This window comes from Pteropus alecto, unplaced genomic scaffold (assembly GCF_000325575.1).
Source record: "Pteropus alecto unplaced genomic scaffold, ASM32557v1 scaffold70, whole genome shotgun sequence".
In the NCBI taxonomy this organism is placed as follows: Eukaryota; Metazoa; Chordata; class Mammalia; order Chiroptera; family Pteropodidae; genus Pteropus; species Pteropus alecto.
In genome coordinates this window covers 2,467,293-2,481,018 of record NW_006431912.1, presented here as the reverse complement: position 1 = coordinate 2,481,018, position 13,726 = coordinate 2,467,293, and the positions used below count along the sequence as shown (strand labels likewise).

The following is a 13,726-nucleotide window of genomic DNA, read 5'->3' as shown; positions in this document are numbered from 1 at the left end:
AGAGAGAGAGTGTGTGTGTGTGTGTGTGTGTTGGGGAGGGTACAGAAGAGCATAAGAATGATGTAATTAATAGTAAATTAGAAAAGAGGCAAGAGAGGGCTCCTTTTTAGATATTCGAGAATGTGAACACCATGGAATGACTTGGTGTCACAGTTCTGATTGCTGGGATTACTTAAAATTTACAGGGTGGTGCCTTAGGACTGATTATTGCAGTTGCTTCCATCTAATCACTTTGCATATCAATGTTTCTATGGAAGAAGGCTTTCAAAGTTCTGAGGATAGAAGAAACACCTTTTCCTCTAAGAATAGTAGCTCTTACTATAACCTAGAGGAGAATCAGAAGGGTTCCTCCATCCATCCTACCACTGTAAACCACTGGTGATACATCTGAATCTTGGTTAGCATTGACTTTTTTCCCTTTTATTCCAAGGTTCAATGATATTGGAAAGAAGAGTCTGAGAAGAATAAGACAGGGCCAAGGTAGAAGCATCATACAAAACTAGAAAGGGCTTAGAGATGTGCTTACTCAGATCTCGGCCAGAGAAATATTGATGGGGTCAGTACAGGAGGAATGAATCATCATGAGTTCTGCCCTGGAGTACCTCGCCTCTCAACAAATGGGACCTGAGTGTTGGAGCTCATTTGTGTTGTGATAAGAGTATGTAGTAGGGTGGAAATCGGGGAGAGAAAAGAGAAGGAAAGTCCTAAATAGTAGAAAAAAAAGGAATAGGCAGTATAATAACAAATTTAGAAACTTTCTTATTATGAAATACCCTTATTTCTTAAACTGTAAAATAATTTTAGAACACCTTATCTTATTGTTTTAAAATAAAATAAGGGCAAATAAGCAAGCAGAGTATGATTCAGATAGGACCAAGATATTCAGTGTTTCTCATACTTTTCCACCAAAGCATCCATATTGGAACGAGGCCTGGAGAAATGTCCTGCTATAAGTCCAAATTTTCTAAAAATTGTTTTATTTCGTTTTTTTATTATTTCATTTAAAAATTTATACGAATTTTGTTATATTCTATAATTTGTTCATTTATTTTATTATAAAAATGTTTTAAATTAGTTTCTGTGGAGTAAAATGAACACTTTGGAAGATGCATCATATCTATTCTAAGGTTTCATGTATCTCTGAGTACAAACTGAGAAACAAGTATTATAAACACATGCTATTTGAGTATTGTCCTTGTATATTCTTACCTCCATAGTAGGTGGAGTCTTTCTTGTTCTTCTAATCCAAGCTGTAAAGAAAAATAATATTTAAATGTAAGTTTTCCATAATTTGCACAAACATTTCACTCATGCATACATAGTAGAAATATTTGTTGAGCATCTGTTATATATTGTTTTAGGCACTAAAGGTACAACAGGGAACAGAACATGAATTCCCTCTCTACTATAGCTTATATACTAGTGAAGGTATAGAAAAGAAATACATAAACATACGATGTCAGAAGGTGATTTGTGTCATAAAAAAATACAACAGTTTGGGAAGATAGAGAGTGGACATTTTCATATCTAAAGTTGTACCTCATATGATCATTTGAATCAAGTTAGTGTATGTATGGCATATAGGCCAAATCACAATAAACTTCAAGGCAATATCAAAATTACATATCCTGAAAATATGAATTAGTTATTGCTCAATTTATAAAGGAAGGAACATAGAAAGTTTTACTTTACAGAGACTTCTAATCTGTTCTAGCAAGCAGCCTAACTCCTATGGTTGGTATCAAGTATTAGCTCCAACACTTGGGAAATGAGCTGCAGAGCAGAAGGAGCCCGTATTTGTGAAATACCTACTGAACACTGCACTAGACGCTTTACAGCAATATGAAGGGAGCAGGGCCGATGCCCCTACTGAAGTGCATCGGAATCACTGATATCAGAAAGAAGGCTCTGAGAAGAGCATAAAGAATGATGTGATTAATAGTACATTAGAAAAGAGGCAAGAGCGAGCTCTTTTTAGACATTTAAGAATGTGAGCACCATAGATGGAATGACTTGGTCTCAATTGTTCTGACTGAAGCTTGTTTGAGATGTTGGGATCTCAAAGTGCTTAGGAGAGTAGAGGCACATTTTTGGGGTTCAAATCCCAACTCATCACATACTTGAGGCAAGTTATTTAATTTTCTAGGCATCAGATTTCCCAGGTGTAAAATATAAATTATAACAGTATCTATATTTTAGGGTTGTTATTAAAGGTACATGAAATAGTATATATAAATTCTTAGCTCAGAGTCTGGCATACAGTAAGTATACAAGTTTAAATTGTTACTACCATTATCACTATTATTCAGCAAATCTATATTTTTAATAGCAAACTCAAAAAAGCAAAGATCAATAATATCTGTTTGGCCTATAAGGATATATAGGAAACTGAAGAAATATACTGTAGGGACTATGTCTTTAAAAAGTAAAAAAACTATTTTATCATGTTAGTTGATTCAGTCTTCATTACAAAATTGTGAAGTATCCTTATTTGATAGAGAAATTAAATACGTTTCCCAAATTAAGTAGTAATGGTGAGTGGGACTGGAATCCAGATCCAACCCTGTCTCTGGCTCAAAAAACCATCCATACTCCACTAAGCAGTCTCTCGAATTTTGGTAAGCAACAAGCAAAAGACCAGGAAGAGAAATAGGTTGTGAAACTTACTCCATGTAAGGAAATAAGAATTAATGACCCCATTTTACAGACTGGAAACTGATTAAGCAACTTGTCTAAACTCATGTGACTAGTGAGTGGTATACTGGGAATCATACTCTGAACTGGCTCTAAAATCTGACCAACTCCATCAGTCTGCCTCCTGTCATCCAAGGTCCTGCCCTCATACAAGCCCAGTAGTGAATGAATGGCTGTTGGGGCAGAAATAACAACAGTCAACTGCTGTCCTGGAATTAATTACTTTTTTTCTGCTCTATTCTCTCTTGCACTGAACCCATACCTCTCTAATATAGTCCAGCATTTTGCCTTCTCTACTCTTGTTTCTGAACTTCTATCCCTAATTACCCTTTTCTGCACTGTCTTTCTTATTAGCTTCCACTTCAATTTGGTCCATTTCTAGCCACAACTTGCACAAGTTTTATATTCTTTGTTAGCCTGTAAGGTTATCAATCTATCCATGGGATATTTATTTTCCTACCACCTAAATGCTTGAAAGAGTAGGTATTTCATACAGCTGTTGAACAAATACTTCCACTATAAAATAATTCCACTATAAAAATACTTGTTTTAATGGGAGTTTTGACTTGTATTAGAAAATCCAGCTTAGTAATAGCAAGATTCCTCTGTGCAATCAAGGAAAGAAGTAGTTTACAGAATTTTTCAACTGCCTCTTTATGGTCAAAATAAAAGTTACTTACCTATAGTTATATACATTTTTTTTTCTTGGAAAGAGGCTTCTTTTAAAATAATTCAACATGAGCCATATAACTCTAAAAGGTTTTAAGTGGTATATCTTCAGTTTTAATCTAGATTAGAAACTTAATTCAGAAAAATCACTGGTAGGGCAGGGGTTGGCACACTACAGCAAACCAAATTCAGCCAACAGCTTGTTTTTACACTTTTAAATGGTTAAAAAAATAATCAAACAAAAAAACAACATTTCATGACACATGAAAATTTATAGATTCAAGTTTTGATGTTTACGAATAAAGTTTTATTGGAACACTGGCACATTTATTTGTTTACACATTGTCTATGGCTGCTTTTGTGCTACAACAGCAGAGTTGAGTAGTTGGAACAGACCATATGACCAACAAAGCCTACAATATTCACCATTTGACCCTTTAAAGAAAACGTTTGCTTATACTAGGGCTATCATTAAGTATAAGCCTTTTAGCAATAACTGTATATCTTGATTCAAAGACTTTCATAGTACTTATGATAAACATTAAGTATTACATTTTTTACTAATGATTACCATGTATTCTAGCATCTATGAACGCATATTGTTGGCATTAGAGCCTGCTGAAAAGTATGGGGTGGTACAATGCACACTTACTATCGTCATGAGTATAAAAACTCAAAACAACAATTTGTCTTATTGATGAGTTTACTAAACAGCATTTTCAGGGTTTTTTTTTGTTTTTTTTTTTTTGGTAAAGTTAGAAAAAGAAAAATTCTTCAATAGAATGTAAATAATTTTTTAAAATCCCAAAGTAGATTAATTGGTTGAGGAAACCCTGATATGTGTTTTCTAAAGCTTATTGGTTTTACATACATTTATAAAATTCATTATAGATGTAAGAATGTAATATAACTCAGATAATGTATTAAGTACCACCTAGACTATTTACTCTCATAGGACACTATTTTCTAAGAAAGCTACAAAGGATTCCTTTAGCTTTGCTTTAAATGGCTGTTTAATCTAGATAGAAAAATGCAATTGCTGAAATAAATTTGTATACTTATAATTCTACATTAACTAGATACTTGAAATATCTTCTTGAGATGATGATTGATGCCCATTCTTTGTTATGCATCCAATAAAGGTTACGATTGGAAAATTTTAATGTGACCACTCATTTATATAATTATCCCTAGTTTCCCACTCACTACATACAGCAAAACAAAGGAGATGTCCTGTTGAAGGTTGGCAAAGTTCAGTAGGAGAAATGAATAAAAATAAGCAATAATATCAAATCATTAAATTTCTTTTCTTTTTTTTTAACCCCAGAACAATCTGGAATCGAATGTCTATCCAATTATAAATTATATAATGATTTTGCCATTGCTAATTGTATCTGTATGGTGGGTTCTATATCAGTCTTCATTATAATGTAACCATTGTTTGAAAAGAAATTAGCAAGATAACTGGACAGTTTATGCCTTAAGATCCTAGCATTCTTTCATCAATGTTCATTTGCATTCTCATCAGTATGCATGAGATTTTCATTGAACTTTAATACCCTTATTGGAACATAACATAATATAATGAACATAAAAGTGAGTATGCAAATTAAAGCTCCCATTAATCATGAAAAAGGACTAGAAGAAGGAGGCAGAAAAATACTTCATGAAGCATACATTCTTCAAATCTCCATAGGCTAATATACTTTTAGAGCATTGACAATAGGGGTTAAGGTAAATGAAACATTTATCACCAGATTCAGTAGGTGACCATTGAATTGTAGAAAGGTTATGAACAGTCTGCTCCCCAAAGATATATCAGAAATATGTGTTGTTTACTTTACGTAAGGAAAAGATGATATTGTAATAAAGCCTCATTTTTTAAAAAATAATCTTTGCCAGTTCTGAGTGTTGACATATCATAAAGAACTATAAAAATCAAAAATCCATATTTTTTGAAGAATTTGAAAATTCTTCAAATGATATATTACAAAAGGAGTCATTTTCTGATTATTGACCCTGAAGCATATCTTAAGATACTATTAGATTTTGTTGGCACATTTAAGTTACAAATTTTGTGATGTCCATGGTTATTTCTGTTCTTTTTTTTCTTAATGAACTTTATTGAGCTATAATTTATACAATACAGTGAAACCATTTTAAGTATGCAATTCCTTGAGTTTTCACAAATGTGTACAACCTTGTGACCAGCACCCCACTCAGTATATAGAACATTTCCAGCACCCTCAAAAGTTCTCCAGTATCTCACTACATACAAACATCCACCTAACCCATCCACAACCCCCAATGAGTGATATCTTTTCTGTCACTATTGATTAGTTCTGCCTTTTCTACCATTTCATATAAATGGGATTCTTATAGTATGTACTCTTTCGCATCTTGCTTATTTTACTCAACATAATGTTTTCAAGGTCATTTATGTTACCTTGTGTAGAGAAGATAGTAGCCTCCACAACCCCCACATCTTAGTATTCAGGCCTTTGTCTGATCTCTTCTTTCTGAGTGAAGGTAGAATCTGTGCCTTATTTCTAACTATGAAAATATAGCAAGGGTGATAGGATATATGTCAATATATATAATTCATTACTTGTATCAACAATGCAGAATTATTAGTCTTAGATTAAACTCTCCTCCAGACCCACCTAACAAATCTTAAAAGCAAGCACTGAAAAGATAAAACTGCTTCCAAGTAACTTAACTGTGTCTCAGAACAAAGCTCAAGAATATACATACGAATACAAAAATATCCAGTATCCAACTAGGCAAAAATTTGAAATATCTGATATCCAATCAGAAATTTCTGAGCAAACAAAGAAAAAGGAAAACACTTTGCATACTGAGGTAAAAGGAATCAACTAACCAAAACAAACTGAAAACAGACACAGATGGTAGAATCAGTAGATAAGAACTTTAAAAGTTATAATTGTACTCCATAAGCTCGAAAAGCTAGAGGAAAAATAAAACATGTTAAGAAGAGACCTGAAAGACATAAAACAGACTCATGTCAAACTTGTAGAGAAGAAAACTACAATGTCTAAAATGAAAAATACTGTAGATGGATTAATAGGAATTTGACATTGTAAAAGAAAAGACTAGTGAACTTGAACATAAAGCAAGAGAAACTACACAAAATGAAACCCAAAGAGAAAAAAGTCTCCACAAATGAACAGAGAGCATCTATGAGCTGTGAGACTTCAAGCAGCCTAAAATTATAAATGAGGTCCCCAAAAAAGAAGACAGAAAAGGGCACAGGAAAAAAACTTGAAGAAATGATGGCAAAATTTTTCCAAATTTGATGGAAACTATAAATCCACAGGTCTAAGAAGCTCAAGAAACTTTAAGCACAAGAGACTACATCATGCTCAAAGCCAGGAAAAAAAAAAAGAGAGAAACTTTAAAATAGCCAAAGAAAAAAATACACATTACATACAGAGGGCTAAAGATAAGCATGACAACAGATTTTGCAACAGAAACTGTGTAAAGTAGAATATCTTTAACTATTGAAAGAAAAAAAACCTATCAACCTAGAATACTATACCCAGAGAAATATCTTTAAAAATATACTTCATACATATAAAAGCTGAAAGAGTTCAACACCAGCAGACTTACATTTAAAGAAATGTTAAACAAAGCCTTACAGACTAAAAGAAGATTCCAGAAAGAAATATGGATATACAAAAAGGAATGAAGAGCATTATAAATAGTAATAATATGAATAAATATGTCATGTTTTTCTAAGTAATTAAATATCTCTAAATGCTAGTTCGCTGTTTAAATAAAAATAACAATGTAGTGTATTGTTTATAACATACATGACAATCACAACAGAAATATGAGAAAGGAAAAATGATGGTATACTTTTACAAGATTCTTGTACTCTGTATGAAGTGGAATTACCACATAAAGACTCTGATATGTTGAAGATGTAGTCTATAAAATCTAAAGCAACCACTAAAATAACAAAGGGAATAACCTACAAAGGGAAATAAAATGAATCATAAACAATAGCTTCAGCTGCCATTAACGAAGCATCGCAGATTGGGTGGCTTAATAAACAGAAATTAATTTTTTTACAATCCTGGAAGCTAGAAGTCTGAGATCACGGTCTTGGAAAGATTGGTTTCTTCTGAGGCTTCTCTCCTCTGTTTTCAGATGGCTTTCTTTTCTCTGTGTCTTCACATGGTCTTCCCTCTGCACATGTCTGTATCCTAATCTTCTCTTCTAATAAGGACACCAGTCATATTGGATTAAGTCTTATCCCAAGGACCTAATTTTAATTTAATCACCTCTTAAGAGATCCTATCTCCAAATTCAGTCTCCATATATTCTCTGAGGTCCTAGGGGGTAAGACTTCAATACAGAACTTGGGGGATACAATTCAGCCATAACAACTAGGAATGAGAGAGGTAACATCACTATAGCGTCAAAAGTATTTAAAGGATAAATAAGGGGATATTATGGTTGATTTTATGTCAACAAATTTGGAAACTTAGACGAAATGGAAAGATTTTTTTTGAAAGATACAACCTACCAAAGGCCACTCAAAAAGAAATAGATAATCTGAATATCTAATCTAATATCCTAAATCTAATAAAGAAATTGAATTTGTCATTAAAATCCCCAGGCCCAGATCACTTTACTGGTGAAGTCTATCAAATATTTAAAGAAGTAATATTAACTGTATACAAACTCTTACAGAATGCTGGAGAAGGAATATATCCAAACTTGTTTCATGAGATCGGCATTACTCTGATACCAAAACCAAGCAAAGATATTAGAAGAAAAAAAAAAATTACTAACTAGCTAACCAGTATCTCTCAAGAACATAGATGTAAAAATTCTAAACAAAATTTTAGATAACTCAATCAACAACATATAAAAAGAGCAATATGTCAGGAACAAGGCAAGATTGTCCATTCTCTCTTCTAGTCAACAGTGTACTGAATGTTCTAGCTAGTGCAAACAGGCAAGATTTAAAAAAAAAAATTAAAGGCATCCAGGTTGGAAAGAAAAAAGCAAAATGTCTTTATTCACAGACAACATGAACTTCTATGTAGAAAATCTGATGGAACTGACAAAAAGAAAACTACTATAATTAATAACCCACTTGAGCAAAGTCACAGGATATAAAATCAATATACAAAACTATTGCATATTTATATGATAGCAACAAAGACTCAGAAATTGAAAAAACATTATCATTTATAGTAGTATCAACAATATAAAATACTTAGGAATAAATCTGACAAAAGATGTGCAATATCTGTACAATGAAAATGATAAATTTTGAGGAAATTAAAGGCTTAAATTAAATAAAGAGAAATACAATGTCCAGAGGTGATAAGATTCTTACTGTTGATGTCACTTCTTTGCAAAGTGATCTACAGATTCAATACAATCTCAACCAAAATCCTAGGAAGTATTTTTGTAGAAATTAACTAGATGGTTCTAAAATTCATGTGAAAATGCAAAGGACCTAGGACAGCCAAAAAACTTCAAAAAAGAATAATAAAGTTGGAGGAGTAACAGTACCTGATAATTAAGACTTACAAAACATACAGCTATGAAAGAACTGAGACCTTCAGTCAAATAGCCAGGAAAGACCTGAAGCTAGGCAATAGGCATTTGAGTGAGCCTGGAAGTAGATCTTCTATGTTCTGACAATAGCCATATGAATGAGCTTGAAAGTGGATGATCCCTGAGAGAAGCCTTGGAGAGACCCTGAGCCAGAATATCCATCTCAGGCATCCTAGGTTCCTGACCCATGGAATTTGTAAGATAATAAAATTTGCTGTTTTAGGCTTCCCTCTAACTTTTGGGGTAATTTGTCACGCAGCAGTAGATAACTAATACATGTTGCTAACCTATTATCTGATGAAGGAGATTGCCATAAACTCTCAGTAATTCCCAGCCAAGCAATTTCATTGAACAGTAGGTCCAAAGACTATGAGTGGTGCACAGGTTAATAAGAGATACTTCTAGAGTCATATAATCATAGAACATTAGAGATGGAACCTTAAGGATATTGAATCAAGCCTTTTATTTTCACAAATAAAAACAGAGAGGTGAATTGTTATGCCCCAAATGACAAAGATAGTAAATGCCCACTGAAGGACCTGAACATAACCTGTCTTATGATACTGGGACAAGGATAGCATCATGTCCTGTCCATTATTTTATGAAGCTTACTTTAAAAATTCTTGGGGTATTCCTGTGGCCTGAGAAGAACATGTTCACTAATTAAAAATACATATGACATTTTATACTAAGATGTCATTAATTGTGTTAATGACAGCCAGGTATGGTCTAGTATATCTAAAAAGTAATTTTTATCTGACTTTAAGCTTAACTTTCCATTTAAAAGAAATACTTCTGTCTTTTCCTACTATATTCTGCTTTGGATGTATTATAGGTTTTGCATCAATAACATTTATTATTGTTAACATAAAACAAGTTTATTTATTTATTTTAACTTAAAAAAAATTTTTTTAGGCGAGGCAACCTTTGGTTGACCTTACACACTGTAAGGACCTTGTCAGCTTACAATCCCTTATTTTTAATTTTTTATGCCTACAGCACCTGGTCTTCCTACGTGGTCTCCCATCCAAGTACTAACCAGACCTGAGCCTGCTTAACTTCTGAGATCAGACAGGATTGGGCTTGTTCAGGGTGGCATGGCCGTAAACAAAAACAAGTTTAAATTTACTAAAAACAACAAAAAAGGAACAAAAATGGAAGATAAATGTCATCTGAATACAGAGACATAGCTTTTGAGAGTTTCTATGTAAGAATTACACATGATGTCATGGATTATACTTAAAAGGGTCCCCGAAACTTTATAAGACTGTTCAGAAACTAGTACTATCTCGCACAGCAGAACTGCTGTCTGAGTATTCTATGTGTTTGGAACCAGTTGCTCTGGTGAATGCATTCATTCAACAAATACTGATTGAGCTTGCACTTATTTTATATTAATTGCTGAGCTACGCCCTGAGACCACAATGATGAACAAGATAAAGACCCTATCTAAAGAATCTTTTAAGTCCAGAGAGAGGAGGTAGATAAGTAAACAGGGAATACTTTACAATGTATACAGTGTTATGCTTGGGGGAGGCATAAAGTGGAATAAAAAACAAAAAAAAGGAATATTCCACTTAGCACTAGGGGGTGAGGGGGTGGGATCAGAAAAGATTTCCTAAGGAATCAATGTCTACTTTAAATCTTAAAGGATAAGTACGAATTAGCCAGATTGTTAATGAGGTAGGCAATATAATCTAATATTAAGAGTAGAGACTTTGGAGACAGATCATTGGGTTCAAATCTTGGAAATCTTGGCTGTAGAGGCTGATTATACTTAGGAAGTTATTTAACCACTCTGTGCTTCATTTGGAGGAATCAAAAGAGGATTTACACAAGTTCTCACTACCATATCTATCTAATCTACCTGCATCTATGCCCATATACTCTACTTTTCTGCTATTACTACTAGTGAACTTTCCATGGTCTTGTCAAAGGCCAAATCTTCCACATATGGACCAGATCCTGTCCCATCATGTCTTCTCACGAATTTTCTCTCTCCTGCATCATTAGTGCTTCCTTTTCAACTTGATCTTTACTATCACTATGACAAAACTGAGTTACTTTTCTTGTCTTTAAAACAAAACAAATCAAAACAAAACAAAACATAAATTACTCTCTTGACTCTACTTTCCCCTCCGGACACTGCCTCAATACTTGCCTTTCTTTACAGATAAATTCCTCATAAGCATTGTCTATACTCATTCTCTCCAAATTCTCTCTTGTCATTCTTTTTTCCTATCAATTTTTGTTCCTAACACTCTACAGAACTATTTTTGTCAGGATCACTGATTTCTCTGTTCTTAAAACAAAGAGTTAATTCTCAGTCTTCAGTTGACATGATTGATCACTTCTTGACATTTGGCTTCCAGCACATGACACTTTTTTTCTCCTACTTTCCTGGAAGCTCCATTTTTGTCTTCTGTTGTCTCTAAACCTTGGAATAGCCTAGGGGGTCAGTCTTTGAACTTCTCCTTTTCTGTTTACACTCATTCCCTTTGTGATCTCATCTACTCTCCAGCCCGAAATACTACTTATTTGCTATCAACTCCCAAATTTTATTTGCAATCCAAACTTTTCCAGTAAATTCTTGTTTTATATATAACTTAATATATCTACTTGAGTGTCTAATGAGCATCTCAAACTTGCCATTTCCAAAATTGATCTCATTTCCCCCCTAAATTTGCTCCTCCCGCAGTCTTGTCTCAGTCGAGAGCACCTCCATTTTTCCAGGTGAGGCCCCAAAGCTTAAGAGTCATCACTGACTGTTCTCTTTTTCTCATATCCCACATCCAATCTGTCAACAAATCCCATGACTCTACTTTTACAACAGATCAGAATGCAACTACTTCTTTCCATGCCCACTGTCACTCTGGTCCAAGTCACAATTATGCCTTGCCTGAATTATTACAAAAGCCTCCTGTCTCCATGTTTTGCCTATGCCTCCACCCCTCAGTCTCTTTCTATTGCAGCAGCCAGAGTGATCCTCTTGACTACAACTATTGTGACTACTCTTTTCAAACAGGCCATAAGGCTCTGCAAGATTGGGCATCCTGTTACTTTACTAACTTTATCTATTACTTCTCCTCTGGTTCTACTGCAGTCACACTGGCTTCCTTTTTGTTCCTTAAACACCTGAGCATGCTCCTGCCTTAGGGCTTTTACACTTGCTCTCCAGGAATGCGCCTCTGCTACTTATCTGCAGGGTGAGCTTCTTCTGCTTTTATTCAAAAGTCATCTTTTCGGCAAGGTTATTTCTTCACACTTTTAAAAACTGCAAAACCCTCCTCAACACTCTCTATTCCTTTTCTCTGCTTTATTTTCTGTGGCCATTACGATACTATATAGTTAGTTATCTGGTTTATTGTCTTTCTCCCTCCTATTCTCCCACTCCATAATGGGAACTCCATGAATACAGAGGTCCTGAATAGATGTTTACTAAGTAAATGAATGTAAAGGGCAAACTGTCTAATACATATTGTGGCAGGATATGCAGCTTGTGGGTACCTGTACCTGTATTCTGCTACTAATAGTTCATGAATAGAATATTCATCTGTACCTGAAAATTCATTTCAGATTCATTTGGTATTGATACTATTTAATTTAAAAGTTTTTTTCTCTTTCCTTTGCTGTATAGTGTTTTGTGTGTTTACTTATATTTTAATTTACTTTTTTCACAGTATGAATGTCTTATTTTTTACAATTAATTGATATGTAACACTATAAAAATAATTTTAGTTTCAGTGTTTGGTTGATACAGTTGTTTTAAGGGTATGCCTCACGGGATGGTTATGCTGAATTACTAGATCAGGATAGAGCCATAAAAAGCATTAGAACTTCATTCTAATTCTCTAAAAGTCTCAAAGGCTAAAATATGAATCATTACCCATTTGTTTATTTATAACTTAATTTATTTCTATAAACGTTTTAATTCTATACTGTTACTGGAAAAAATGATAAAATAGGTTCATTATAAGAAGGCACAACCATTATTCGAGAATTGCAAATGTAGCTTATAACATTGGAAAGTCTGTTAAAATAAGAAAGCTCAATTACTTCTAGAAGTGACCAGTTTATATTCTGTATTTCTCAAAAAGTCTCTGGTATCTACCTATTTTTATGTTCTTTTCTTATAGTTCTAGTTTTTTTCATAGGTAATAAGAAGAAATAGGAAAGATATTCAGGAAAATATTTACACTGACATGATGGAATAAAAGTAACTTAATGCCTATAGCTACCATATATAAGGTATCATGCCACACCAATGAGGAAGAAGTGGGTCTACTGCTTACAGTGTATGGCTGTATAACCTAGGCCATTTATTTATGCATTCTAGACCTTAGGTTCCCTATGTATTAAATGGGTAGAATTATACCATCTACCTTATAGGATTGTTGTGATGATTAAACAGTAAAATGATTAGAAAAGCAATGGCATAAATACCAGGTAACACTTGGTAAGTGTTAAGTGATTTTTAACACAGGTATTGGTATTTTAGGTAAGGTCTTTTTTGTTGCAAATAACAAAAGCTAACTCAGGATACGTTTCATATATTCAATATATATTTATTAAGCACTCACTATTTGCCTCCCTATGTGCCAGGCACTAGGCTAAGAACTGGTAAGGAAAAAGGGAAAATTTATAACATGGATATGAGTACTTGCATAGGCAGACTTGCAGTTGAACTACATTCAGAATAAAATGGAACTGGGAACTGGAAAGTTGCTAAAAACCTAGTGAATATTCTCTGTCTTGCTATATACTT

The 13,726-nt window shown here is 33.6% G+C and overlaps 1 protein-coding gene and 1 pseudogene across 1 annotated transcript in view; both read right to left on the bottom strand.

The window, feature by feature from the left end:
• The window catches only part of NDUFAF2 (NADH:ubiquinone oxidoreductase complex assembly factor 2), a 124,378-nt gene that overhangs the window by 34,942 nt on the left and 75,710 nt on the right, over window positions 1-13,726 (bottom strand). Inside the window, exon 3 of the mRNA XM_006906049.3 lies at window positions 1,210-1,250. Within this exon, the coding sequence (XP_006906111.1) occupies window positions 1,210-1,250 (41 nt within the window). The remainder of the gene's footprint in view (window positions 1-1,209; window positions 1,251-13,726) is intronic.
• Window positions 9,952-10,070, bottom strand: LOC112472682 (annotated as a pseudogene).